At 41.0% G+C, this 27,361-nt stretch overlaps 1 protein-coding gene across 1 annotated transcript in view; it reads right to left on the bottom strand.

Moving 5' to 3' along the window:
- IQGAP2 (IQ motif containing GTPase activating protein 2) overlaps positions 1-27,361 on the bottom strand; it is a 307,540-nt gene that overhangs the window by 92,816 nt on the left and 187,363 nt on the right. Inside the window, exons 6-12 of the mRNA XM_070377236.1 lie at positions 26,900-26,967; positions 26,436-26,549; positions 25,421-25,599; positions 23,254-23,341; positions 18,667-18,830; positions 15,879-16,039; positions 7,214-7,338 (exon numbers count right to left, since the gene is read on the bottom strand). Of these exons, the coding sequence (XP_070233337.1) occupies positions 7,214-7,338; positions 15,879-16,039; positions 18,667-18,830; positions 23,254-23,341; positions 25,421-25,599; positions 26,436-26,549; positions 26,900-26,967 (899 nt within the window). The remainder of the gene's footprint in view (positions 1-7,213; positions 7,339-15,878; positions 16,040-18,666; positions 18,831-23,253; positions 23,342-25,420; positions 25,600-26,435; positions 26,550-26,899; positions 26,968-27,361) is intronic.

Below are 27,361 nucleotides of genomic sequence, written 5' to 3'. Positions count from 1 at the left end.
CTATAAATGGAATATAACCTCTACAAGTTGTGAATCAATATATTAAACATCTGTGACATGTAATGCGTACATCAACAATAAATATCTGTAACTAATATACTTTGTACATCAACTATAATTCAATAAGAAATAATTAAACCTGTTATGCTTCCAAGGACACCACCAAAGAAAGTGAATAATCTACAGAATAGGAGTAAATACAAGTTCTGTATCTGATAAGAAACCTTAGGTACCTGATACACAAGAATATCAAATATATAAAGAATTTTTATAACGCGACAATAAAAAAGAAAACCCAATTTAAAACAGGTAAAGGACTTGATCAGATATTTCTTTAAATATACAAATGGCAAATAAGCAAACGAAAGGATGCTCAGTATCACCAGTTATTAGGAAAATGCAAATGCAAATCACAACAAAATACCACTTTATAACCACTAGGATGGCTATACTGACAAAGGCAAACAATAACGAGCGTTCTGAGGACGGGATGAGACTGGTGGTGGAAATGGAGAATGGCAGTCACCTCGGTAAACAGGCAGCTCTTTCACATATTAAACATACAGCTTCCATACGATCCAGTAGTTCCACTGCTGGGTATACACTCAAGGGAACTGAAACCTCATGGCCACACAAAAGCTGACACATGAATGTTTACAGAAGCAGCATTTACAAGAGCTAAAAAGTAGAAACAACCCAGATACCCATCAACTGATACCTGGATCAACAAAATGCATACCCATAGAATAGAATATTACTTGACCTAGAAAGTAATATGAAGTATAATGATACAACACAGATGGACCTGAAACCTTATGCTAAAAGAAAGCAGCCAGACACAAAAGGCCCCATATTCCATGATTCTCTTTTTATGAAATACCTAGAATAGGAAAATCCATAGAAACAAAGTAATTGGCCGTTGCCAGGGAGTGACTGCGAATGGGTACAAAGTTTCTTTCTGGGGTGATGAAAATGTTTTGAATTTAGATACTAGTGATGGTTGCACAATTTTTTAAATATATAAAACCACCATAAAAACACAATAAAATGGGGGAATCTTATGGTATATGAATTATATCCCAATAAAGATGTTGTAAAAACAGGAGACAATGTTGGCCCATGGAATTTGTTAGTTCAGTATCAACACAGTTTCTCTAAATTTGAATAAAAAGAGAAAGGAAGTACTATGAAAAATAAAACAGGAGATAACTTGACATACACGTAGCAGCTCATTTCTAGCGTAAGCCTCACTTAGATAATAATGCCAAGTACTGCTGCTTGATGGAATCAGAGAATACCAGGGCTAGAAGAATTTACTGTAAACATGTACAGAAAAGAAAACAGAATTGCAAAGAGATTTGGATAATGAATTCTATTATTTGGTTTACTCTAATCCACCACTTTGTAAAGAACACTGAAGAGACAGTTCAAAACCAAACAATTCCCTATAGTGTTAGCAGGGTGACTTTCAAGGTTAATATAGTCCAGTTCTGTCCAATGAATGTTCTGTGATGATGAAAATGTTCTGGGCCATCCAGTATGGTAGCCATTAGCCACATGTAGCTAATGAGCACTTCAAGTGTGGCTAGTATAACTGAAGAAATAAATTTAAAATTTTATTTACTGTTAATTAGTTAAAATAACCACATGTAGCCGGCAAGTGTAGGTAGGTTCCATAGAAATTACCAAAGTCATGCATGTTTGGGGAAATTTTTAAGGTTCAAGTATGGCTAATTAACATCACAAATTCTCTAATACTATCTGGGAAAATAACATCTGGAACCCTTTGGATGTACCAAAGGATGAATAAGCATACCTACCAATTTAAACTTCTACTATCTCTACTATACACAGGATTTTAGGACAGAGACTGTAATGTCCAGGAATGAAAAGCACAGAAGCCACGTCATGCAGTTGGAAAACTATTTGAAAGTTTAGCAGAAAGGACCTATTTGGAGGCTGCTTCTCAACACTACATTATTCTTAAAAATAAACTATAAATCAGTCATTATAGTGTACGTATGCATGGGTATATTATTCATGAATATACATACACAAAAGTACACATGGACATGTACATACCTTCACATACTAACAGGGGGCTCTTGCTTCCCAGGTGAGTGCTCATGGACAAGAATTACTAAAGAAACTAAACATTAACAAGCAGTAAGCTTAGAAAATAAACATACTTAAAGTCAAACATTATCTCATTCTGTCAGTTATTTTTCATCAAAAACAGTCAGAAGCCACTCTATTAAGTATGACATGCTATGAAACAGAATATATCCTTTTAATTTTTAAGAAGCATCTTCATCTTGAGATTCAAATTAAGGTAAATTGTTTAGCTAAGTATCTCCTGAATAAAAGACCCCATAAAGACCATTGTTAAGAATGAAAAAAATCTATAGGAGGAAAGGGACTTTCTAAAATACCTAGAAATTATTCTAGATTATGATACTCCAGTATGTTGGAAGAAGCAGAAAAATACTTCACTAATGTGCAAGTCAGGTTATCTCAAAACATTGGAAGACCTTGGGAAAGTCCGAGTACTAGCCACATACAAGGGATTTTAACTTCAGCCTTATTTATAAACTGGAGAACATGGAACACTTATGTCATTCTCTCACCATCCCCTTGGGTCTACTGTTCTAAATATTTTTAAACATCCCACTCAAGAATGATCTTTACAGAGCTACGTCTCAGAAAGAGAATGATGTATGTACCTAACGGCCAATCACCTGGGAATGAGCGCCGTCCAGCTGACTTGATTGAAATCACCTGCTCAAGCTTTTGGTGTGTTTATAGGAAAACAAGCTGCTGATGTCATAGTCAGTGACCTCACAGGGGCTGAAAAACCTTCCCAGAAGTCCCCTGGGCACATCTGCATCACGTCCTCTATTCATAAATAAAGAGAAAATCCCATTTGGGCAAAGATCATTGAGCCTCAACTCATGGCCCACTTAATTGAATCATCATGTGGTACTATAACATTCTAGTCCAACAAGAGGGTGGGCATTTCCTTAAAGATGTCAGCATCTGAGACACTACTGTCTCAGTGAGATAACTGATAAAGAATGGTACCTACCAAATTTAAAAAGCAAAAATTTACAGGAAGAAAACCTTGTCTAAACTCTCTGGTCAAACTAATGCTCCACTAAGGTTCAACTGGGAAAAGTAAACTTTCCATTAAGACATCAGCAGAGCATCCAAATCGGAGGAAATGCATTTACCAGCTTCTCCACTCAGTTCAGCTTTCACATTTCCCATCAGCAGCACACCTCATCCACACCATAATTTAGACACGGGATTAGACCCTGGAGTGTGTGGCAGGAGTGAGGTGGGAGAGCAATGCACTTTCAAGATGTCCATGAGAAGTTCTCAGCTCTTTCAGATGATTTAATTTCTATATTATGCAATTCAGGCTTGGCAACGGTATATTTAATTTAGTTTTTAAAGCAATCACCTAAACAGATGATGTCCAACTCAATACTTCAAAGCGTGCTAAGTCATGTCTAACTCTTTGCAACCCCATGGACCTCATAGCCCATCAGACTCCCATGTCCATGGGACTCTCCAGGCAAGAACACTGGAGGGGGTTGCCATTTCCTTCTCCCAATACTTCAAGAACTTTAAGTAAAAATACTCCATTTTGACAAAACGACAAACCAAAATAGAGAGAAGTTAAATCTTTTATATTAAGTCCCCTAGAAAGGAAATATTAGTTTCTAGATGGTTAAACTAAGATCATGGCATCCGGTGCCATCACTTCATGGCAAATAGATGGGGAAACACTGGCTAACTTTATTTTTCTGGGCTCCAAAATCACTGTGGATGGTGACTGCACCCATGAAATTAAAAGATGCTTGCTCCTTGGAAGGAAAGTTATGACCAATCTAGACAGCATATTAAAAAGCAGAGACATTACTTTGCCAACAAAGGTCCATCTAGTCAAGGCTATGGTTTTTCCAGTGGTCATGTATGGATGTGAAAGTTGGACTGTGAAGAAGGCTGAGCGCCAGAGAATTGATGCTTTTGAACTGTGGTGTTGGAGAAGACTCGAGAGTCCCTTGGACTGCAAGGAGATCCAACCAGTCCATCCTAAAGGAGATCAGTCCTGGGTGTTCATTGGAGGGACTGATGTTGAAGCTGAAACTCCAATACTTTGACCACCTGATGCGAAGAACTGACTTGTTTGAAAAGACCCTGATGCTGGGAAAGATTGAGGGCAGGAGGAGAAGGGGACGATGAGGATGAGATGGTTGGATGGCATCACCGACTCAATGGACATGGGTTTGGGTGGACTCTGGGAGTTGGTGATGGACAGGGAGGCCTGGCATGCTGCCGGTTCATGGGGTCGCAAAGAGTCGGACACAACTGAGCGACTGAACTGAACTGAGATGGCTAAAAGAAATGTGATAATTGCTGTATGATACGTCTCATGGAGAATAACTTAATAGTACAGCTACTTAGATAAATGCCACACAAATCTAAAGAAATTTTGCTTAAAAGTATTCATCTAGGACTTCCCTGCTAGTGCAGTGGATAAGAATCCACCTGAAAATGCAGGGGACACAGGTTTGATCCCTGGTCCAGGAAGATTCTACATGTGGCGAGCAAGTAAACTGAATGCCCCAGCTACCAAGCCCAGGCACCTAGAATCTGTGCTCCGCAACAAGAGAAGCTTTCGCAATGAGAAACCCGGGCACCACAAGGAAGAGAGCCCCCGCTCGCCCCAACTAGAGAAAGCCTGCATGCAGCAACAAAGACCCAGTGCAACCAAAAAATATAAATAAACCAAAAAAGTATCCACCTACAAGGAAATCACTGGCGGTCCAGAGTCAGGACTCCAAGCTTTCATTGCTGAGGGCACGGATTAAATCCTAGATTGAAGAACCAAGATCCCCCAAGCTGTGTGGTATGCCCCGCCCCGCCACCCACCCAATTTACCTACAAAAGACCACTTTCTCTCAAAGTTATATACATGTTACGGTTTTTCTTTTCCTGGTAAAAGCAAAGGCTCTATCTGACAATCTGGGACAAAAAGTGGCAGGTCCCTCCTCCCCCTTGTCAGTGTCAAGAATGAGAATAAAACTATCTTCATTCAGCACTGAGAATTGATACATCTTCACCTGTATTAGCAGGACATACAGAAATCACCGAAGCAAACTTGGATTGCGCATATGGTCACAAAGAATAGGGAAAATGTTAGAAAACAACGATGCAACATAATTTTGTGCTTTGCCAACATTTGAGTGGCCTTAGCCAAAGCACCCAAACCATGGCTGCACTCTGCAAGTGTGCAGCCAGGGGGCCAAGGAGGAAAGCAGGAGGCTGGGCGCCTGAGCTTTGCAACAGGACACACACCAGTGTCATGCCCCACACCCCGAGCCCCCACTGATGATGCTGAGCATCTGCTTAAATTACTGCTTTCCTCACAACTAACATCTGGCAAGAACCACTAGCTCCCCAGCCAACAGGCCAGAAAAGATCCAAGTGGGTAGAGAGTCAGCTATCTGATGGCAGGGATCCCCAAATGCAGAGAGGCAGCAGAAAGTCCTGCAGTCACAAAAGGGGAAACAGATCTGTAGACAACTCTTGAAAAGGACAAAATGAAAAAAAGTTCAGCAATCAGTCTAACGGTGGCATCTACAGTACGCCACGTCCAGGCAGCACCCTCGGACCCTGCTTTCTACGAGAGGTCTAGAGTGAGAAGTTGTTTAGCCAAAAAGTAAACCTGGCCTTGATACTGGGCACAGGGCTCACAGAAAGTCATAAAGAAAGTGAAGAAGACTCTGCAAATGCAATGAACAAAGTCAAATGTTTTATCTCCAGTGACTGTAGTATAACAAAATGAGATACTGTATTAGAAGGCCAGATCTAAGAGCTTAACCAAAACAAACTAGAACAAAACATTGTAAACTTTGGTTATGTTTATAAAGAGTAAGCATAGAGCTTAAGCATTTTTATACAAATATTGGCTTTATTTCCCATGTTGTAAGTACATCCGTAAGCCTATCTTATACCCAATAGTTTGTACTCTCACTTGCCGCTCCCACCTTCCCTCTCCCCACTGGTAACCACCAGTTTGTTCCACGAGAGATCTGTGACTCTGCTTCTTTTTTGTCACATTCACTAGTTGTATTATTTAGATTCCGCATATTAGTGATCTCATACAGTATTTGCCTTTCTCTGTATGACATTTCAGTTAGCATAATGCTCTTCTAGTCCATCCATATTGTTGCAAATGGCAAAATTTTATTCTTTTTTATGGCTGAATAGTATTCCATCACACAGACACAGACACACACACGCACACACACTACATCTTCATACATTCATCTGTTGACGGAGACATTCAGGTTGTAAAACCTTATGAAAATAAACTAGGACAAAGCATTCTGAGAGCTCCTAAGTTCTAGAAACACAGCAAATCACCATGATTTGAGATCATAAACAATAGTTAGACTGTGTTGTAATTTCTTCTTAGAGCAGGAATATGTGTAATGCTGCTGCTGCTGCTAAGTCGCTTCAGTCGTGTCCAACTGTGCGACTCCATAGACGGCAGCCCACCAGGCTCCCCCGTCCCTGGGATTCTCCAGGCAAGAACACTGGAGTGGGTTGCCATTGCCTTCTCCAAATATGTGTCATATTTCAGAATAATACACAAATGAAAGGTCAAAATAAAGTTGAGTGCTTAGAAAAACTGAGTTCTTTAGTCATTTTTCAAGTGCGCATGTGCTTAGTCACTCAGTCATGTCCAACTCTTTGGGACCCTTTGGACTGTAGCCCACCAGGTTCCTCTTTCCTTGTGGTTTTCCAGGCAAGAATACTGGAGTGGGCTGCCATTTCCTTCCTCAGGGGATTTTCCTGAGCCAGGGATCAAACCTGCGGCTTTTCTGCGTTGCAGGCAGATTCTTTACCTGCTGAGCCATCAGGGAAGCTCAAGTACCAGGAAATTTTAAAAGTTAGGACTTGTATTCATGTATTTTATTCTATTCTTTTATGTCTTATGTTTGCTTTGTAATGTTTATAACACATTGGGATAGTAGCACAGAAATAACATTTATATATAAATACATACATACCTGTAAGAAGAATGTTTACTCATAGGGCTCCATGAGCAAAAGATCGGCAGCCCTGATCTAGAGATCTGTGCTGTCCAGCTACCTCATTCTCCCACCATAACTAGGGAAGGAAACTCTTCCATACTTACGGTCATTCTCTTCTTGAATTTCGATATTAACCATATCGATACAATTCTGAATTTCATTCCAGCTTAAGGTATCTTGCTCTTGGGATAAGGCTTCCAGTTTAATGGCGAGAAGAGCATTTGCATAACTGTAGGAGAGAAAACAAGCACAGCGCCTATCAGAGACATTCATTCTTCGCTCATGTTCCGCGTCTTAAATTTGGCAGACATCTTAAGTTTGACACACGTGGCCCAATGTGATGTTATGAAGTTAGAGAAAGAGTAGAAAGGCAAGTAAAAGTGTCTTGCGCAGCTCTGTCAACATACACCAAGCTCACTTAGACTAATAATGTTGTTTCTGTCCTTCAAATACTTCTAGGCACAAATGTTTTTTAATAAAAAGTCCCTCAAATTCCAATCTTGCATTTATCTCAAGCAAAGAAACCTCAACCTCCTTAACTTTGTGAAGTTACTAGTTTTTTTTAGTAACTATTTTTCCTTTCCTTTGTATGTCTTGGTTCTGCTCAGACTCCAGATGACTATTATGATGTAAAATTCAGAATTACCATGGCTTCTAATCTTTCCATCAAAGGCCCTTTTTTTTTTTCTCTTTTCTTCACCAAATCCAAGCCTTGAGAGCCCCCCCCACCTTTATTTTTTTTTTTTTTACTGTAACCCTAACATAGCTGGGTTACCTTGTAGCCTAATACATACACCCAACGACAAACCAAATAAAATGCAACTGCAGTTCCAGAAACCTTGGTGAAGATTATGCGACTTCACTGCCTGTTTTCTTGACGAGGTGGTGTGTGAGTTGAACTAGAATGTCCTGGAATTCCTCTTCACCTGTCCATTCCTCAGGCTTCACACAGCTACTACCTCGCTCCTGTGTCTGCTCCCTGTCATCCCACTCTTACACCTCAATCGGACCCCTGACCCTCCTCCTCACCTTCTGGAGAACAGAACTTGGTCGATGCGCTGATTATTTTTCTTGTCTTGAGAAATTTTGAGGAAAAAGATAATCTGATACTTCATCTTGACATATTACTAAGAGACTTTCGTTTCTTAGTAATCAATTTTCCCATTTGAAATAATAGAAACAAAGTTACAACCATAAGCTCACATGAGTAAATTATTCCAGGCCAAAGTTTAGAAACCCAATAGTTTAATTTGCTTGTGCATCTTTATACCAGAGAAGTGAAGATCAATCCTCTACATATATACTGATTCACTTTGCAATTTGACTTCTGAATAGAACCAACAGATTTACAGCAGAGGTTCAAAGAAGTAACACTGCATTGAATCTATAACTGTTTTCTCATTGTGACAGGTTTTCTCAAAGTTCTGCACACTCCAGGGTGACACTGAGATGTCTTCCATTGGGTGTAGCTTGAAAGAGAAAAATATCATTCAGAATAGGAAGTGGGGGGGAGGACTCATTTTCTGTGTCTGAACAAGGCATTACCAAACACAGGCTTGAAAGTGTCTCAAGGTCCTGTGTGAGATTCTCACCTTATCAAGAGTTATAAACCTAAGAAAATACTTTTCTACATTTGAGTGTATGCTAAGTCACTTCAGTCATGTTTGACTCTTTGCGACCCTATGGACTGTAGCCCACCAGGCTCCTCTGTCCCATTTCCTTTTCCAGGGGATCTTTCCAATCCAGGGATTGATCTGGATCTCTTTCATTGCTAATGCTGCTGCTGCTAAGTTGCTTCAGTCGTGTCTGACTCTGTGCGACCCCATAGATGGCAGCCCGCCAGGCTCCCCCATCCCTGGGATTCTCCAGGCAAGAACACTGGAGTGGGTTTCCATTTCCTTCTCCAATGCATGAAAGTGAAAAGTGAAAGTGAAGTCGCTCAGTCGTGTCCAACTCCTAACGACCCCACGGACTGCAGCCTACCAGGCTCCTCTGTCCATGGGATTCTCCAGGCAAGAGTACTGCAATGGGTTGCCATTTCCTTTTCCAGGGGATCTTTCCAATTCAGGGATTGATCTGGGTCTCTTTCATTGCAGGCAGATTATCATCTGAGCCACCAGGGAACCACTTATGAGTAGCAACGTATAATAAATAACACTGACCACGATGACAATGGATAAACGGCAACTTGCACTCACTAGTATCCATTATAGATGGGAGCCATTCTATAAGAAAGTGCAAAATCCTTTCAGGCATTTCATATATCTGACATCTAAATGATGACCCAGTGGGAACAAAATGGAAAAGCTTAAGGATGAACAGAAGGAAAAAAATAAAATCCACACTCACCCACCATTTCCTTGTAAATGAACAAATACTAGTAAAAGGGAAAAATACGATGAATAACACAGCAGAGCTCCACAGGCATTCCATATGAGTATTAGTCTCCAGCACTAGAGATATCAACTTGTTGTAGTTGATATAGACCCAACAGGCCTATGTCTTTTCCTTCCCCACCTTTCTGAGAGTTCCCTTTGGGGTCTGCTATGGTTAGGCTAGTAAGATTACCTTTCTAACACACTTGGGGAGCTTTGAAGAAGACTAAAATGTCAGCTTCATTCAGCAGATGCTTATGAAGTACAAACTGTGTACAAAACCTGTGGCAGGCACTATCGGGAGACTGGAAGGGACAAGATGCAGCCACTATGTCGGGAGCTTTCAGCCCATTACGCTAAGTCGCTTCATTTGTGTCTGACTCTATGCGATCCCATGGACTGTAGCCCACCAGGCTCCTCGGTCCATGGAGTTTTCCAGGCAAGAAGACTTGCGCCACCTGGGAAGCCGTTCAGCTCATATTAAGATGAAAAAGAAGCTCAAATAGGGTATAACAGCAGAGCATGGGAAAAGTCATAAAATTAGAGGTTGTACATAAGAGTGGAAGTAACAGAGTTCCAGTGGAAGTAACAGAGTTCCAAGGAAGGAGAAGCAGACAGAAACCCTCAGCAATGGAGCAGCTGGCCTGGGACAGGCTCACAGAGGCTCTGCAAATGCAGAGCAGGTGCTTCTGTTGGGTGTGTGTTTCTGTGCTTTACAGATGAAGAGAAAGGGGCTTGGCTAGGAAGAGTCACACAGATTATGTTTGGCTCCAAGGCTATGTTTAACCTTTAACCACATCATGTTAGTTCTCAGAAGAGGTGATGTTAGCTGGGGTGGGAGAAGCATGGGACTAGTTCACAGAAGCATCATCTCTGGCAGGGATAGCTTGGGAGCTCCAGAGCTGTGCTAGGTGGAGATGGGTGACAGGCATTGTGTTCCTAGTGGTGAGACAACTATGCTTATGAGCAGATAAGCCAGAAAGAACAGTGTGTGTCTGGATCCAGCTTGGCTGAAGCACAAAATACAAGGAGGACTAGAGCTAGAGCTAAGAGCAGAACACCACGTTGAGGGTAATTCAGATGAGAACAGAGGACAGTCGTAGGGAGGCGCATGATAAACGTAAGTACATTTTAGAATAATTAATCTGGGAACACCGTATGCCCAGAGCCAATGCCAACCCTGTATCACTCTTGTGAGAATTGGGCAAAAGAATCTTTCTGGGAAACAGAGTCCCAAGGGCAGAAGTCATGGTAAATGGGTAGTGACCTTGTAAGAATTCACAGCCAGGTGGCCCTGCCCAGCACCCGTGTACTATAAAGAAGCTCTAAGACCATAAGGGAGAGCTATCAGATCAGATCAGTTGCTCAGTCGTGTCCGACTCTTTGCGACCCCATGAATCACAGCACACCAGGCCTCTCTGTCCATCACCAACTCCCAGAGTTCACTCAGACTCACGTCCATCGAGTCAGTGATGCCATCCTGCCACCTCATCCTCTGTCATCCCCTTCTTCTCCTGTCCCCAATCCCTCCCAGCATCAGAGTCTTTTCCAATGAGTCAACTCTTTGCATGAGGTGGCCAAAGTATTGGAGTTTCAGCTTCAGCATCATTCCCTCCAAAGAAATCCCAGGGCTGATCTCCTTGAGAATGGACTGGTTGGATCTCCTTGCAGTCCAAGGGACTCTCAAGAGTCTTCTCCAACACCACAGTTCAAAAGCATCAATTCTTCGGCGCTCAGCCTTCTTCACAGTCCAACTCTCACATCCATACATGACCACAGGAAAAACCACAGCCTTGACTAGACGAACCTTTGTTGGCAAAGTATTGTTTCTGCTTTTGAATATGCTATCTAGGTTGGTCATAACTTTCCTTCCAAGGAGTAAGCGTCTTTTAATTTCATGGCTGCAGTCACCATCTGTAGTGATTTTGGAGCCCAGAAAAATAAAGTCTGACACTGTTTCCACTGTTTACCCATCTATTTCCCATGAAGTGATGGTACCCAATGCCATGATCTTCGTTTTCTGAATGTTGAGCTTTAAGCCAACTTTTTCACTCTCCACTTTCACTTTCATCAAGAGGCTTTTGAGCTCCTCTTCACTTTCTGCCATAAGGGTGGTATCATCTGCATACCTGAGGTTATTGATATTTCTCCCGGCAATCTTGATTCTAGCTTGTGTTTCTTCCAGTCCAGCGTTTCTCATGATGTACTCTGCATATACAGGGTGACAATATACAGCCTTGATGAACTCCTTTTCCTATTTGGAACCAGTCTGTTGTTCCATGTCCAGTTCTAACTGTTGCTTCCTGACCTGCATACAAATTTCTCAAGAGGCAGATCAGGTGGTCTGGTATTCCCATCTCTTTCAGAATTTTCCACAGTTTATTGTGATCCACACAGTCAAAGGCTTTGGCATAGTCAAGAAAGCAGAAATAGATGCTTTTCTGGAACTCTCTTGCTTTCTTGATGATCCAGCAGATGTTGGCAATTTGATCTCTGGTTCCTCTGCCTTTTCTAAAACCAGCTTGAACATCAGGAAGTTCACGGTTCATGTATTGCTGAAGCCTGGCTTGGAGAATTTTGAGCATTACTTTACTAATGATGAGATGAGTGCAATTGTGCGGTAGTTTGAGCATTCTTTGGCATTGTCCTTCTTTGGGATTGGAATGAAAACTGACCTTTTCCAGTCCTGTGGCCACTGCTGAGTTTTCCAAATTTGCTGGCATCTTGAGTGCAGCACTTCCACAGCATCATCTTTCAGGATTTGGAATAGCTCAACTGGAATTCCATCACCTCCACTAGCTTTGTTTGTAGTGATGCTTTCTAAGGCCCACTTGACTTCACATTCCAGGATGTCTGGCTCTAGGTCAGTGATCACACCACCGTGATTAACTGGGTCGTGAAGATCTTTTTTGTACAGTTCTTCTGTGTATTCTTGCCATCTCTTCTTAATATCTTCTGCTTCTGTTAGGTCCATACCATTTCTGTCCTTTATTGAGCCCATCTTTGCATGAAATGTTCCTTTGGTATCTCTGATTTTCTTGAAGAGATCCCTAGTCTTTCCCATTCTGTTGTTTTCCTCTATTTCTTTGCATTGATCGCTGAGGAAGGCTTTCTTATCTCTTCTTGCTATTCTTTGGAACTCTGCATTCAGATGTTTATATCTTTCCTTTTCTCCTTTGCTTTTCGCTTCTCTTCTTTTCACAGCTATTTGTAAGGCCTCCCCAGACAGCCATTTTGCTTTTTTGCATTTCTTTTCCATGGGGATGGTCTTGATCCCTGTCTCCTGTACAATGTCACGAACCTCATTCCATAGTTCATCAGGCACTCTATCTATCAGATCTAGGCCCTTAAATCTATTTCTCACTTCCACTGTATAATCAGAAGGGATTTGATTTAGGTCATACCTGAATGGTCTAGTGGTTTTCCCTACTTTCTTCAATTTCAGTCTGAATTTGGCAATAAAGAGTTCATGGTCTGAGCCACAGTCAGCTCCTGGTCTTGTTTTTGTTGACTGTATAGAGCTTCTCCATCTTTGGCTGCAAAGAATATAATCAATCTGATTTCGGTGTTGACCATCTGGTGATGTCCATGTATAGAGTCTTCTCTTGTGCTGTTGGAAGAGGGTGTTTGTTATGACCAGTGCATTTTCTTGGCAAAACTCTATCAGTCTTTGCCCTGCTTCATTCCGTATTCCAAGGCCAAATTTGCCTGTTACCCCAGGTGTTTCTTAAAGTTGAAAACCTGCCCTCTTGGGCTTCCAAGAACCTGGTTAAAAGCTAGCATGTAAACTGAGATGTTGAGGCTGCAGGAGACCACTTGGGACCAAAGCAACAATCCGTGTAAGAACCAAAGGGGCTCAGGAAACTCCTGTTGGTATTGGGTCATCCAGGTGACCTGGAAAGTGCTAAAATATGTTATTTTATTTTAAAATAAAATTTTAGAAGTCTTTCATACAGAATATTTGCACTCTAAAGCCTATTCATGTCCCCAGTTGAAAATCACAGGTTCTCAAATGGGGTGTGGGTCCATTTCCTTAATGGGTTATTTGTAAATTGAGATAGAGGAAGAGAGAATTTTTAATCCTCAAAGTGGGTGATTTGGAGGGAGGGGGTACTGTCATTTAGAGGGAGGTCGCAGGGATGCTCTGTGTCTTGAAAATGATCTCATCAACAAGTCCCATTAGACCTTTAGGCTTCATAACGAAGAGACCAACTCTGCCTTCTCTAACTGCGAAAGCAGAAAAGCCTAGTTAGAAAAGAATGAATGAGGACGGCAGAGACAGAGCAAGACCAATTTGGAGGTCATTTCAAAAGCAAAAGTGAAATGTCTAAATGAAGTGCTCGCTGGGAAATGGAAACGTTATGCAGAGGTGCGGTGCACACATACTGGCTACTGTCTGGGAAAAAGTGAGCAGGCTATGCATAGCTCAAGGGTATCTCACAAACGCAGAGAAAAACTCACGTTAACGGGAGGTGTCTAAGCTTGGAGGAGAGGATGGCGCTATTAACATAAACAGCAGAGGTCGAAATAAATTACCTTGGAAATAGACTCTAAGAAGTTATAGAAACCAAGTCGTCAAATTAAGTTGCATAAGAACGTCAGTTTTTCCAAGATGACCAAAAACAAGCAAAGGCCACTGTTCTACTAGGGCTTCCCTGGTGGCTGTTCTACTACTTTGGGGCCATTCTCTACATAGACAAGTGGTCAAATACCACTTAAAAAAAATCTAGCAAGTCTTTATGTCTCCTGTACGACTGGACTGTATGTCACTCAAGAGAATTACCAACTTCAGCAATTCCAGAACCAGTAAGTGCTTTTGTCAAGATCTATGCAGACATCTCCCCCTGGTGGTCACAAGAATCCAAGATGGAAATTCACTCGTTTTAACTTGGGCTTTTGTCTTAACCTGGAGAAGGAAATGGCAATCCACTCCAGTACTATTGCCTGGAAAATCCCATGGACAGAAGAGCCTGGTAGGCTACAGTCTATGGGGTCACAAAGAGTCGGACACGACTGAGTGACTTCACTTTGTCTTAACCTCTAATTGGCCTCACATCCAGAATGGCAGGGTTCACTCTGGTGACATCCACCTCTGTATGAGAGTGTTCCTTTCCCTTTGTCCCTTTTGCTTAAGCAAAGGAAGCTGCTTGAAGAGAGTCTGAGCCCTTGATCACCCATAACTGCTCACTTATAAGTAAAATGAGGGTTTTCCTGGTAGCTCAGCTGGTAAAGAATCCGCCTCCAGTGTGGGAGACCTGGGTTCGATCCCTGGGTCAGGATGATCCACCGGAGAAGGAAATGGCAACCGACTCCAGTATTCTTGCCCAGAGAATCCCATGGATGAAGGAGCCTGGCAGGCTACAGTCCATGGGGTTGCAAAGAGTTGGACACAACTGAGCGACTTCTCTTTCTTTCTAATTGGGCTCCTTATCCTGGCCCTTGGACTGCAGGGAGGTCAGTCGAAAAGGAAATCTGTTCTGGATATTCACTGGAAGGACTGATGCTGAAGCTGAAGCTCCAATCCTCTGGCAACCCAATGCAAAGAACTGACTCATTGGAAAAGACCCTGATGCTGGGAAAGACTGAAGGTGGGAGGAGAAGGGGATGACAGAGGATGAGATGGTTGGATGGCATCACCGACTCGATGGACATGAGTTTGAGTAAGCTCTGGGAGTTGGTGATGGACAGGGAAGCCTGGCGTGCTGCAGTCCATGGGGTCGCAAAGAGTCAGAGACGACTGAGCAACTGATCTGACTGATGATTCTGGCCCTTAGTTTTCTCTCTATATCTGCTATAGTGTTTTTGATTCTATCAACTATACTATTGAGTAGCTTATTTCAGGAACAAGAAATAAAAGACACTAAGTTGAGATCGTTACCCACTGTCACGAGCCACTGGGGTCTCTGGAGTCCTTTGGTTTAACCATCAGAAGAATGAGGTTTGAAGCTCAACTGCCCAACTTTGGGTCCACAAATCCAGATTCAGTTTCCTCACCAGTAAACTAAGAAACTGGTCTGGATGATTATTAAGGCTGCTTCCAACTGTTCCACATTCTGTTATTTTCTAAAGAAGCCCAAGGGAAGGTATGCATTCAACATTTATTTTATTTAAGCCTATCAATTTTTGCTAATAATAATACAGTAAGAAACTGCCATAGGATGCTCCGTCTTAGACTCTGTTCCTCTAAAAGGAAAACTGGGAAGAAGGATTCAAATATTTGAAGGACTCTTAGAACAAAGTAGACTAGCTTTTAAGAAAATGAGCATGGCAAAAAAAAAAAAAAAAGCACGCATGGTTATACGGATTTCTTCAGGAAGGAATAAATCGTTCATCTGTGAGGTCTGCCAAACACACATCTCTGCACTGAAAGGAAGTTTGGAAAACGTTCCCTTACCGTTCCACGTACATCTCGTCCAGATTGTTAAAGCCTATTGTCGGACTTCTAAGTTGATTCTGCACAGACACAAGATCGCTGCTCTCCAAGGCCTGGTTGAGTAAAGCTACAGCAGATAGCATTTCCACCGCAATCAAGAGCTCCTCATGGGCCAAGTAGTTCTGTTAGGAAACATACGGTAATATAAGCTGCCCAAATTTACACACCCCATGTATGTGATGGGGGTTCAGAAGGTTCACTTCAAACAGTACAGAAAAGTCAGAGATTGTGAGAACCCAGGACAAAGAGGGCTGCCTGGTCATCTATTTTTCATTGGCTTTCAAGAACAGGTCAGTGGCTTCTGGATTTTCCTTAGATGCTCGTCTGGGGAATTGAGTTAATTACAATCCTTAGTTATGACTCCATAAGCATCTGCATGGCCACAGCCGCTTCCTATCTGCAGCTATACTGGCTGCCAACAGGCTTAGTCTTACCAAACAATTAAGCCACCGGTTGGATAACATCGTTACTGTCTCTAAGTGCAGAGTAAGACATTAGTATAAATAATGCCTTTCAGTTTGAATTAAGGGTAAGGAAAAGAGGGGAGAATTTTACCTAAAGATGATAACCCTGGAAAAGTAAATCAAAGTCATTAAGCAACATAGATTTTAATTTTTAAAAAGTTAGTCTAAGTCACATTTTTATAAATGGGTAGAAATTTTAAACGTACTCTAGGGTCTAGATATTTGAAGAAATGTGAGGCAAATCTTAATGAAAAGCAGGTAAGGATTAGGCTTATTTAAAAAATAAGTCTCAGGTTACAGAAAGCCCCTTTCACCATTCTTTTCCTTTTAACCATTTTATACTGACTTGGCCCAGCTTCAAAAGGGTTATTTCTTCCATCCTATTGAAGGAACATAGAGTAAGCATGAAAATAAATTTTTTAAAACCCTGATATCTATCTTTACATTTAGGATATTGTATATTCCGTATGTATAATATTTATACCAAAATGCACTATAGCTTTCTGGTTCTCCATGGAAATTTCACAGTGAATTGATTTTAGATTAACAAAGCACAATTTTATGTTCCAAAGCAAATGGGAAAAAGGGTTTTTATAGGGAACATGTAAGTTTTATCCAAAGACCTTACATTAACTGTGAGTTTAACATAGAAGGAAGGTATCAAATTACAAGTAAAGAGCAGAATGGAATCATTTGAGATTCACCACAAATACCTAAAGTGGTATACAGCCAAAAAGATGAGGACAAATAAAGAAAAAACGGATGAATGTGTCAGAGTGTACGTAGCTTTAGGCCTCAGAGTTAGAGAAACGGGGACAATATGAACAAGAGAACCCATAGGCAGTTTAAAGAAATAACTTATTTTTCTTTTATTACAAAATAGAGTTGACCACTGAGCAACACCAGAGTTAGGAGCGCTGAACCTCCACGCAGTCCAAAATCTCCATAGAGCTGTTGTTGTTCAGTCACTAAGTCATGTCCGACTCTTTGTGACCCCGTGGACCGTAGCCCACCGGGCTCCTCTGCCCCCATGTAAGTTGGTCCTCCATATGCTCATCCTTCCGTATCCTCCATATGCTCATCCTTCTGTATCCTAGTTTCTGCATCCTCGGATCCAACCAACTGTGTATCCTATCATACTATAGTATTTACTATTGAAAAAAATTCACATACAAGTGGTGTGCACAGTTCATACTGCAATAGCTATTTATAAAGCACTGTAAGTCTTAATAAGCAAGGATAAGAAAACAAACCCTACTACCCAAGGCCTTTCGTGACACACACTTTTCGTTATTTTTTAATTCATGCAAACATTTACAGAGACTTTGGTTTTTTAAACTATTTTCCTTTTCTAATTGTAAAAAACAAGATAATGCTATATATTTCAATCTCATTTTTTCCATTTAATAGTAGGGTGTGCAGTCTGTTCCTGGTTAAACATATGGTTTGTTTCCTTTTTTCAGTACTATAGATAAAAATGTCCCTGTATATTTGTGAGTTGCCTGTTTATGCTTTATGCTTTCCTCCTCTTGTTTTTTGGTAGAGCACTACTGTTTTTGATTTTAAGATCCAATGTCCTTCCATGTTTTTTCAGAACTTTAATTTTTAAATGATTTTTTACACATAACCTTTCATACTGGAAATTTATTCTACTGTGTGTAGTGAGGTAATGTTTTCTTTCCCAAATGGTTAAATGCTTCTAAGGATTTCATTTCTTTTCCCAGGTCTTTGAAATATTATCTCTTTCATACATTAAGTTCTTGGCACTGCCTTTAGGATTTTTCACTCTGTTGCACTGTTTAGGTTAATCCTGTACTAATAAATATGCTCTTATTTACTGTAACCTTATATGATTTTACTGCTTAATCCCATTAACATAGTAAGAACAGACACTAACAAAAATCAAAGTCATGGTGCTAATGCTCTTGGTTGCAGATTTCTGGAAATCTAAATCAAGAGAGTTAGATATTAAAAAAAACTTTCAGTCTGTTATTAAATTATACCAAGTTTTTAAAAAATCACATAGAAAATAAGAACAACTAGTTTGAAGTGCGTATTTGTGTAGAGCCCTGACTGCATTTCCTAACTATGCTCTCAGGTTCTTTAAGGAGATGAAAGGCAGGAGTTGAAGCGGAAGGTGGTGTGGAATTGGTACAGGGAAGCCAACGAGACCAGTGACTGGCACAAGCTGGAGACACTCCACTCCACTCACCTGTCTTCAGCAGCACTGCTGGTTGCTAGGACTCAGAATGAACATCTCTGTAACCAAGTCTCTTCTGACTTACCATGGCGTTCTGCTTCTGGAGGTTGAAAAGTTCATTCTGATACATCGCAGCAGCAAAAGGATAGACAATGGGCAGCTGGGCCTCTGGTCTCTGCAGTGCAAGCAGGGTGTTCTCAGGGTCACCCTCCCGAATAACAGCATTGATGTGGTCCACTGCAGCCAGCCCTGGGGTCGGAGTAACGTTTCATCAGAACCTGTGCCTTTCCCACTGCGGCCTGACCCCACCAGCCCACACTTCCAAGGATTAGAGCCTAAGCAGTCATCTTCCATGAACTCTGAAAAGTTGCATTTGGATGGTAAGCAAAGCGTTGGAACTGGTAGCTTGTAACTGGAAAATAGTCTAATCCTTGGAGCTAGTCCCTACAAGAACCTCAGCATTGATAAAGCTGGAGTTATAAGGGCATTCCTGACTAGCATGACTTCCCTGCAAAATTCTTCCTTTCAGGACCAGCATTGGAACCATTTCTCCCGTAAAGTCCTCACAGGGCTTCAGTTCCTGAGAATTTCACACCCTGGGCATTGTTTTGGTATTTAGGACTGGGCCATGTGTATCCCACAGGCATTGCTCTTTAATACTCTTTGTGTGTTAGCTCTGCCTCCCCAAGGAGATTAAAGATGTGTGAAGACCAGAAGCAAGGCTTGCCCTATCACTGTTTTATCTTCCCTCTGAATGAGCACCACGGGACCCCACAGGAGGCGCTCGGGCACACTGCTGTTTGATCTAGAATGGTGTTTAAGTCTCCAAGTAGTCTCCCTCATCTCTTGTGTTTTGTAAAGTGTGGTTTTTTAGGGGAATATAATTTCAGATATGTTTTTAAAACTATTACAACCAAAAGTCATATGAGTATATAATTCTACGTTGGAATGGTGGTCCCCATGTGTTAGTATGGTTCCGAGAACTCCAGTGGATGCCTGAAATCACGATAGAACCGAACCCTGCAGGTACTGTTCCCCCCCCCCCGCCCCATATATACACATCTGTGATAAAGTTTAATTTATAAGTTAGGCATAGTAAGAGATAAACAACAATAACTAATAACATTCTTAGGACTTCCTTATTTTATACTGGTAGAGTGTCCCTCTTAACAGCTTAACTATTTCTCCCATCCCATCCATCTCCCCTTCTGGCAAAAATTAGCTTGTTCTCTGTGCCTATGACTCTGTTTCAGTTTTATTTATTGTTATTTTACAATTTTTCTTGTTTCTTGAAGTAGTTGAGTATTGCTATATACTTCTCTCTTGGAGCTGCTTTTGCTATGACCCATAAGTTTTGGCAAGTTGGGTTTCCATTTTCATTCATCTCAAGCTATTTTTTTGATTTCTTCATTGACCCATTGGCTTTCCACTTAAAGAAGGCATGTAATAGCTTCTCTTTGGCATCTCTGAATTGCTAGCATCCCTACTCTCGGGCTCTGGGGCCATTATTAAGCAAAGCAAGGACGGCGTGGACACGAGGACTATGACACCAGACAGTCTGGTGACTGAGACGGCTACCAAGTGACTGAAGGGTGGGGCCTCCCGGACAAAGTGACGATCCACGTGCCAAGGGGGTGGCGTGAGAGTTCACCATGCTACTTGGAACAGCAGGTAACTGAAAAGACAGGCGTTATTCCTGGAAATTTCCATCTAACATTTTCAGACTGCAATTGACAGTAGGGAATTGACATTTCCGTCAAGAAAACTGTGGATAAGTGGGGAGTGGGGGTGGGGGAGAGCTACTGTATCATTTAACCTAAAAAATAAAAAAACGCCCTCATCACAGAGATGCCTTGGTTTACATTACCTGATCCAATCAGAAGCTCTGTGATGTCTCTACGAGTTATAACATTCAGATTATAAAGACCTGAATTTTAGTGACCACATGGAGGGTACTCGGAACAGTAAGTTCAGTATAGTTTCAAGAAAACAGAAATGGAATTGTGACTAAATGGAAGAATGAGTGATGGACTCTGCTACCAGGCAACAGAAACTGGGCGGAACCAATGGGGTTTTGCCTTACAGAGAAGGTTTCAGGTTAGTAGAGACAACACAGACCCAGACATTTCTAGAGTTTTCAAGGATTAGTCTGTCTCCCTAACACATGACAAGACTATAGCTAAGATTATTCTAACCCTTTTTAACAGATGGGAATTTATCTTCTCTACCTATATTCACACGGAGCCAAGCTCAATAGCTTTTCTACTGAGATACCTCATTTAAGAACAGGAAACACTTAGAACTAATGCAGTCTTTCATGCCACACCCCAGAAAACTTACACTTTTAGAATAAGTTAGAATAATACCCTAAGAACCCAAACACTTTTTTCTATTTTTAGAACTAGTATGATAAATGAAAGAATTCCAGAAAAGAAGGTCAGTGTTTGGTTGTCATGTTTGATGCTCTGTTAAGGTTATCCAAGGCCTTTGGATTGTGTCTCTAATTATCCTGAATAGAACTGTACTTCACCTTTGAAAACTCTATTATATAAGTTTGGAAAACTGGATGGTAAAATATTACAAGAAAAAATATACCCTTTAGAACACTCTTAATGAACCATTTCTTCTAAAAAAAAAAAGAAATATAAAGTAAGCTTAACCACTCTTTTACACTCTGCATTTAACAAAGTCTCAAGCCCTAATCTTAACAGAATATATGTAATGAATGGAAAGCAGGTACCAAACTCTAAGTTAAATGACTGCAGTCCAAACAAACCCGAAGCCTCTGAAACAGAGCTGGTACTGCTATGATCAAAGCTGTCACTTTCTGCCATTACCATGGCTGCTACAAATGAAGACACCTCAACATTTTAATACAACAAGCTCAATGACTGGGGGAAAGCTTGTCAAGTAGTTACACTGACATATTTTAAAGCATACCATTGTCTCATTGTCATGTCACTGGCTAAAATATGCTTTGGAGAATTTTTTCAAGACTAATACTAGATATTTCTAGTATTACTATAAATTTTCCAACAGGGAGAGATCAAAACCTTCAGAATAATCATGTTCTATGCATTTAAAGCCATTAAACACTGCAATGTCTTTCATAATTTTAGCTGGTTATGCATTAGTGCAAATCATCTCATGCTTTTTACTTAAAAGTGGAAAAAAAAACATAGTCAATCTGGCATCAAATTTGTGGTCAGGAAATTCTGTCATTCAATCAAGTGATGAAACATTTATATAAGGTATTATATTTAACATGAAAAAGAAATCTATTCTAGTGGTTATAAACATTTCAAAAATAAAGGATGGCATACAGCTAGGGAACCATTTCCCCACTAAGCTTATGAACCTCAGATGTCTCGCTGGCAATATTAGTTTCTTCCTAAAATCCATTTCTGTCAAGCATAATGAAATTCTCAGCTTTCAAATAGAGCAGAAAGAGAAACTTGAAATTGTACTTCATGTATCATCACCAACATGTTCAAAATTTAATAAGAATAAAAATAGGAGCACACATCTCAAAATGTCAAGGTGTTCCTTAAAGAAAGTAATCCCGGTGCTCGCAGTACTTGTAAATGGAGGTAAATTCTCAAACCCACTCGGGTTAACTCCTAGACATATCTATCAATTTTCTCTGGGCCTCCTTGTTTGAAGCCTTTAATATATATCTCTACCAGCAACTTAGAAGAACACTCTTGAGTAATACCTATGGATGCACATTTCCTTGAAGGCGCTAAGAGCCATAAAGAACATTCAAGGCTCATCTAGCAGGTTACACTGAGGGTTTAGGACTACTGGAATTAGTGGACACTCCAAGTTTAAACTTGGCAGAAGTTCACATGCCTTATTAAATGGACTAACTGGCCTTTGATGTATTCATTTTCAGGGTATATGTGGGTTATTTAGGTTGACCTTGGGGACATAAATGTCAAAGAGAATTCCTTACTGCCTCAAGTAAAAACAAATTTTATTAGAGAAACAAAAAAGACTAATAAAGAGACTAGTGTATCTAAAGTTGCACATGCTTATTTTAATCACCCCAGTTTTTTGTTCTTTATAGTCACATAACTGAACTAGGTACCAAGGAGAATTGTCCTGTAGGACTCCATGGAGTCTCAGGGCCATTGGATTCAAACCTGCCACGATGTGATTTATAGGTCTGCCACATATTCACTTGCACCAAAGCTACACAAGCGGTAAGAGAACAATTCTTACACACTGCAGACTAATAATTCAGAAGTAATAAAAAGCAGAGGTGTCAATAACAGCTTTACAATTCCAATAAAATGTTATCATATAATCCTGGGCAAGGAATGACAATTGTTAACTCATAATCTTTACTAAAAGAACTTTAAGGATAGCCCAATAAGGGATAGGTTCAAAAAATGACATACACTGTATCTGTATGAAACAGGAAGGTACAGTCAACCTAGCTTCAAGATGTTTTGAGATACTTTGCATGGACTGGGGACAAGATGGCCAGAAAAGCTCCACGGAAAACTAGCAGATGATGCACCAGAATTAAGAGCAACACTTTTAGTGGATCTGTCATCATATAAGGCACTTTTATAAGGATATATGTTAAGAGTTTTGCTGAGATTCAGATAAGAAAAATTTGCATCTTATAGAAGTATCCATTTCCTTCATATGATCCATTACTCACTGTTGACTTTATTGATATTGCCTTGGATTTCTGCTTGTGTCAGCAATTCTTCATATGCATCTCTTTCTTCTTCTGAGATACAGTTACTCTGCAAAACAAAGGCTTCATTGATTCTTGAGGTTAAGTGGTTCCAAAGCTTGATATTCAAAAGCAAAATCTTAAAGAGTGCTAAAAACCATTTGTTAATATTCATGTGAACTCGATACAAGCATTTAAGAGTGCCTGCTCTGTGAAGAGCCAAGGTTAGCTGTGCCAGCAAGGGTTACAAAAATGAACAACAGACCCAGTGACTCTCTGTAAAGCCCTAATTGTCTAATGTGGAAAACATTAGGTTGGACCACTTGATACTGCCATTTTTTTGTAGATCAAAACCAGCTGAATATTGGCCATTTGATTCAGTCTAACAGAAAAATCAAGAACATAAATAACAAATATAGCAGAACAAAATATATTCTAGGGAAGTACACAGGTGGAAAGAAAAATTTTAAAAAGAGACAACAACTGAGGAGGGCCTGGAAGAGAGGGCTTCCCTGGTGGCTCAGATGGTAAAGAATCTGCCTGCAGCACAAGAGACCTGGGCTTGATGCCTGGGTCAGGAAGATCCTCTGGAGAAGAGAATGGCTACCCACTCTGGTATTATTGCCTGGAGAATCCCATGGACAGAGGAGGCTGGTGGGCTACAGTCCATGGGGTCAGATATGACTGAGTGACTTTCATCATCATTATGGAGGAAGAGAGTAATGTTCAAGGGAGAGAAGAGAGAGAAGGATGTAGGCAACAGGATTTGATCACAATGGTGAGAAAGCTTGGTGTGTCAGGGCTACAGTCAGAGTGCGTGTCCTGGGTTAGCCACAAAGATGGGGAGGTAGGTTGGGTATGCTGGAATCTTTTGAGGCCGACAGAAGGACCTGTGCTTGACTCAGTAGGCAGCAGGGAATCAGGGGAGGTTTCTGGTGGGATGACATCAGATCTGTAGCTAAAGACCAATTTTGCAACCTGGAACTTGGGAGAGGGCTTGGTTTGGAAAATGATAGGAAGCCAGGGAACCCAAGGGGAAGAGCCCTGAGACAAGGTCAGGAGGGGCAGGGCTGAGGCAGGAGTGGTGACATGAGAAGGGGGGCGGATGGAGGTCAGCCCAGCAAGTAAAGGCGGCACAGGGTAGTGATGCCCAGGACACAGAGGGCATAAAGAGAGTTCTGAAACAGCGTGGGGGTCATTCCAAAGGGAAGTCAGTATAAGGCACGTTTCTGAGAAGGGTAGGGTAGGGACGAGCATCTTCCTGATGGGGCGGGGCAAAGGGATGAGGGCATCAAGCTGACAGCTTGAGTTCTTCAACAAGTAGATGAGCTCAATGGAGGAAGTGCAGAGAAAAGAGTGATTTAATGTCAGATGTTGAAGGCTCTCCACATTTAGGGGGAGGAACAAGCAGAGATGTGAAGAGATGCAGAGGACGTCCAGAGCAGCAGAGAGGCCCAGAAAACATGGGTGGGGGGTGGCGAAGCAGGCAGTTTAAGGCCAGGGGCAGTGTGGGGCAAGTGTGCCCAATGCCATCCCCTGAGAAAAAGCGAAGATAAAGGGGCTACTTTGGTAACGGAGCTGAAGCTGACATGGCAAGATTTTAAGGAGGGGAAAGCTGGTGAGGAAGTGGAATCTGAGTGCAAAGTTTTCCGTAAGACAGGAGGCAGGAAATATAAAGTGAGGGTCAGGAGCTGACTTTCCAAGGAGGGAACTCACTTCTTCAAATATGAGGGCAAACTATGGAGAAAATACAAGGAAAGCGAATTCAAAAGCATCTTCTCTAACCTCACCACACTCAATGATTAGCTTCTAGTAATAAATCTGAAGGTGAGCCACCTAATACAAGGTCTGCTGGTGCTATTCAACTAGGGAAAATCTTTAACTGCTCCTTCTACACCTTCTTGATAAGTTTTCAACATGATCTTTCATCCTTGCTACCTGTAATACTCATCAAAAAAGAAAACCTAATTTCCTTACAGAGGATATGGTCTTCTTTTTCCTTTATACTTCACCAAACCAATAGCCTGTGGCTAGAGAGACCACAGCCAGTGGATTTAAAAATATCCCTCATAACATTAAAGCTTTTTCAAACTAGCAATGCATAACCATGCTTATTACTGTATTGAGCACTCAGAATCTAACTGAATACCTTCAGCCTTGCATTTTCCTCTTTTCTTTTCTTGGCTTCCCAGAGTTCCTTCTGATATTCCTGTGCGAGATCGTCATCCACTAAAGTCAAAACTGCGTTTGGGTTTCTTAGCGTTACAATGGTCTGCTCAGCGATTCCTTTTTCAATAGCTTCATTAATGGCTATGACTGCAGCGTGCACTGCAAAGTAAAAAGAAAAAAAGAACTTTATCAGCAAAAGCCAACACGGACAGGTGTACCGACTGGGCACAACTTAAGCAGTTTTACTTTCTTCCGTGGGGTCCAGTCAAGAATTCAGACAATAGAACCTCAGACACATCACAGCACATCCGTGAGACAACCTCCCCCCCTGCTCATTTATCTTAGGTCCTCAGCATCTGTTACATGATCCCTATTCATTTATTCGGACACAACTGAGAGACTTCACTTTCTCTTTTCACTTTCATGCATTGGAGAAGGAAATGGCAACCCACTCCAGTGTTCTTGCCTGGAGAATCCCAGGGACGGGGAGCCTGGTGGGCTGCCGTCTATGGGGTCACACAGAGTCGGGCACGACTGAAGTGACTTAGCATAGCATTAGCATAGCATAGCATTCATTTATTCAACTTGCATTGAATGTGAATCAAACACTATGGCAACCACTGGGAGTCCGCAGGGTGACACTTTGAAAGTATCATGTGTTCAAGAGACGACTGCAATTTAACTTGCAACATGGAAAGATTCCCAGCAGTGAGTACCCTGCTGCTGAAATCTAAGGACAAAGAACGCAGAGAAACGTTTGGGAGAGTAAAGATATTTCTGGAACTTCTTAAATTGCATTGTACAAGCAGATGTCTAGAGTCCAAGGTCAATTATTTGGTTATATTCTGATGTGCTCAAGTCAATTACATATAATACATATTATAAAAAAATTTAGAGTGCTTATAATATCTTCTAAATATCCTATTTCTTATAACCAAAATCAAGAATAGGTCAGTCTCATGCCGTTGGCAAGTCTGAATCTTAAGTAAACTCACGTGCAGCTTCATCCACAGACAGTTCATTAGCCAGAATACCACCTATTTTGCTGAAAGATGGCATTTGTATTCCATATTTCTCAAGCTCCTTTCTCATATTACTGATTTCTTCCTCTGAAAAAGAACAACAGCCAAAAAAATCAATGAAAGCCATAGAGATGGAGGCAGGACTGAGGGTATTTGTGTCAAGAAATGTGTTCATCAAGAACACGGGGTCAATTCTAAAGAAGAGCCTTAGAAAGAAGCCAGCCTCCCTTTCTCATTTCACAAAGGTGAGGAAACAGACACTTGGCAGAGCCTAAAGACAATAAGCAAGTTTTCTCCTCTGATCAATAGAAAGGACAAAAAGGGAATCAATATCAAAATGAAAAAAAAATATCGCTGCATTTTCTTTTTTTTTTTTTAATTTTATACATGTTCTTAATAACCTCACTGTAAAAGATTATCAAGATAAAGAATAGTACCTGTGAAGTCTACTTTGCCCAGCAAATCCTGGATCTGGGGTGCAATTCCTAGTTTGAACAGATATAAACTGAAAGAGAAACCATAAAACTATCAGAAACTTCATCATCATAAATCTTAGAGCTAGAAATTACATACATCTTAAGGGTCTTTTTATTTGAGAAACACCTAAGAGACCATCTCAGCTAATCCATGCATCTTACAGATGAGGAAACTGAGTCCCAGGGTGACACAGCCCCTACTGGGACTAGGACTAGAGTCCCAGTCACTGTCTGGAAAACTGGTCTTCTGAACTACACAGCACGTCCACAGGCGAACTAACCTAATCATCCAGTTATAAGCAGGCTAAGGGACACAACACAAAACAGCAAGTAACAAATGCAAGAAACATTTCTTTGGATATTACATGACTTCATTTTGCTTAAAGTAGAGCTGAAATTATATGTTCCTTTCCATACCTATAT

The sequence above is a fragment of the Bos mutus genome, chromosome 10 (assembly GCF_027580195.1).
Source record: "Bos mutus isolate GX-2022 chromosome 10, NWIPB_WYAK_1.1, whole genome shotgun sequence".
NCBI classification, from domain to species: domain Eukaryota; kingdom Metazoa; phylum Chordata; class Mammalia; order Artiodactyla; family Bovidae; genus Bos; species Bos mutus.
Note: the sequence above shows the minus strand (reverse complement) of the source record. Positions and strands in the feature narration are given on the sequence as shown.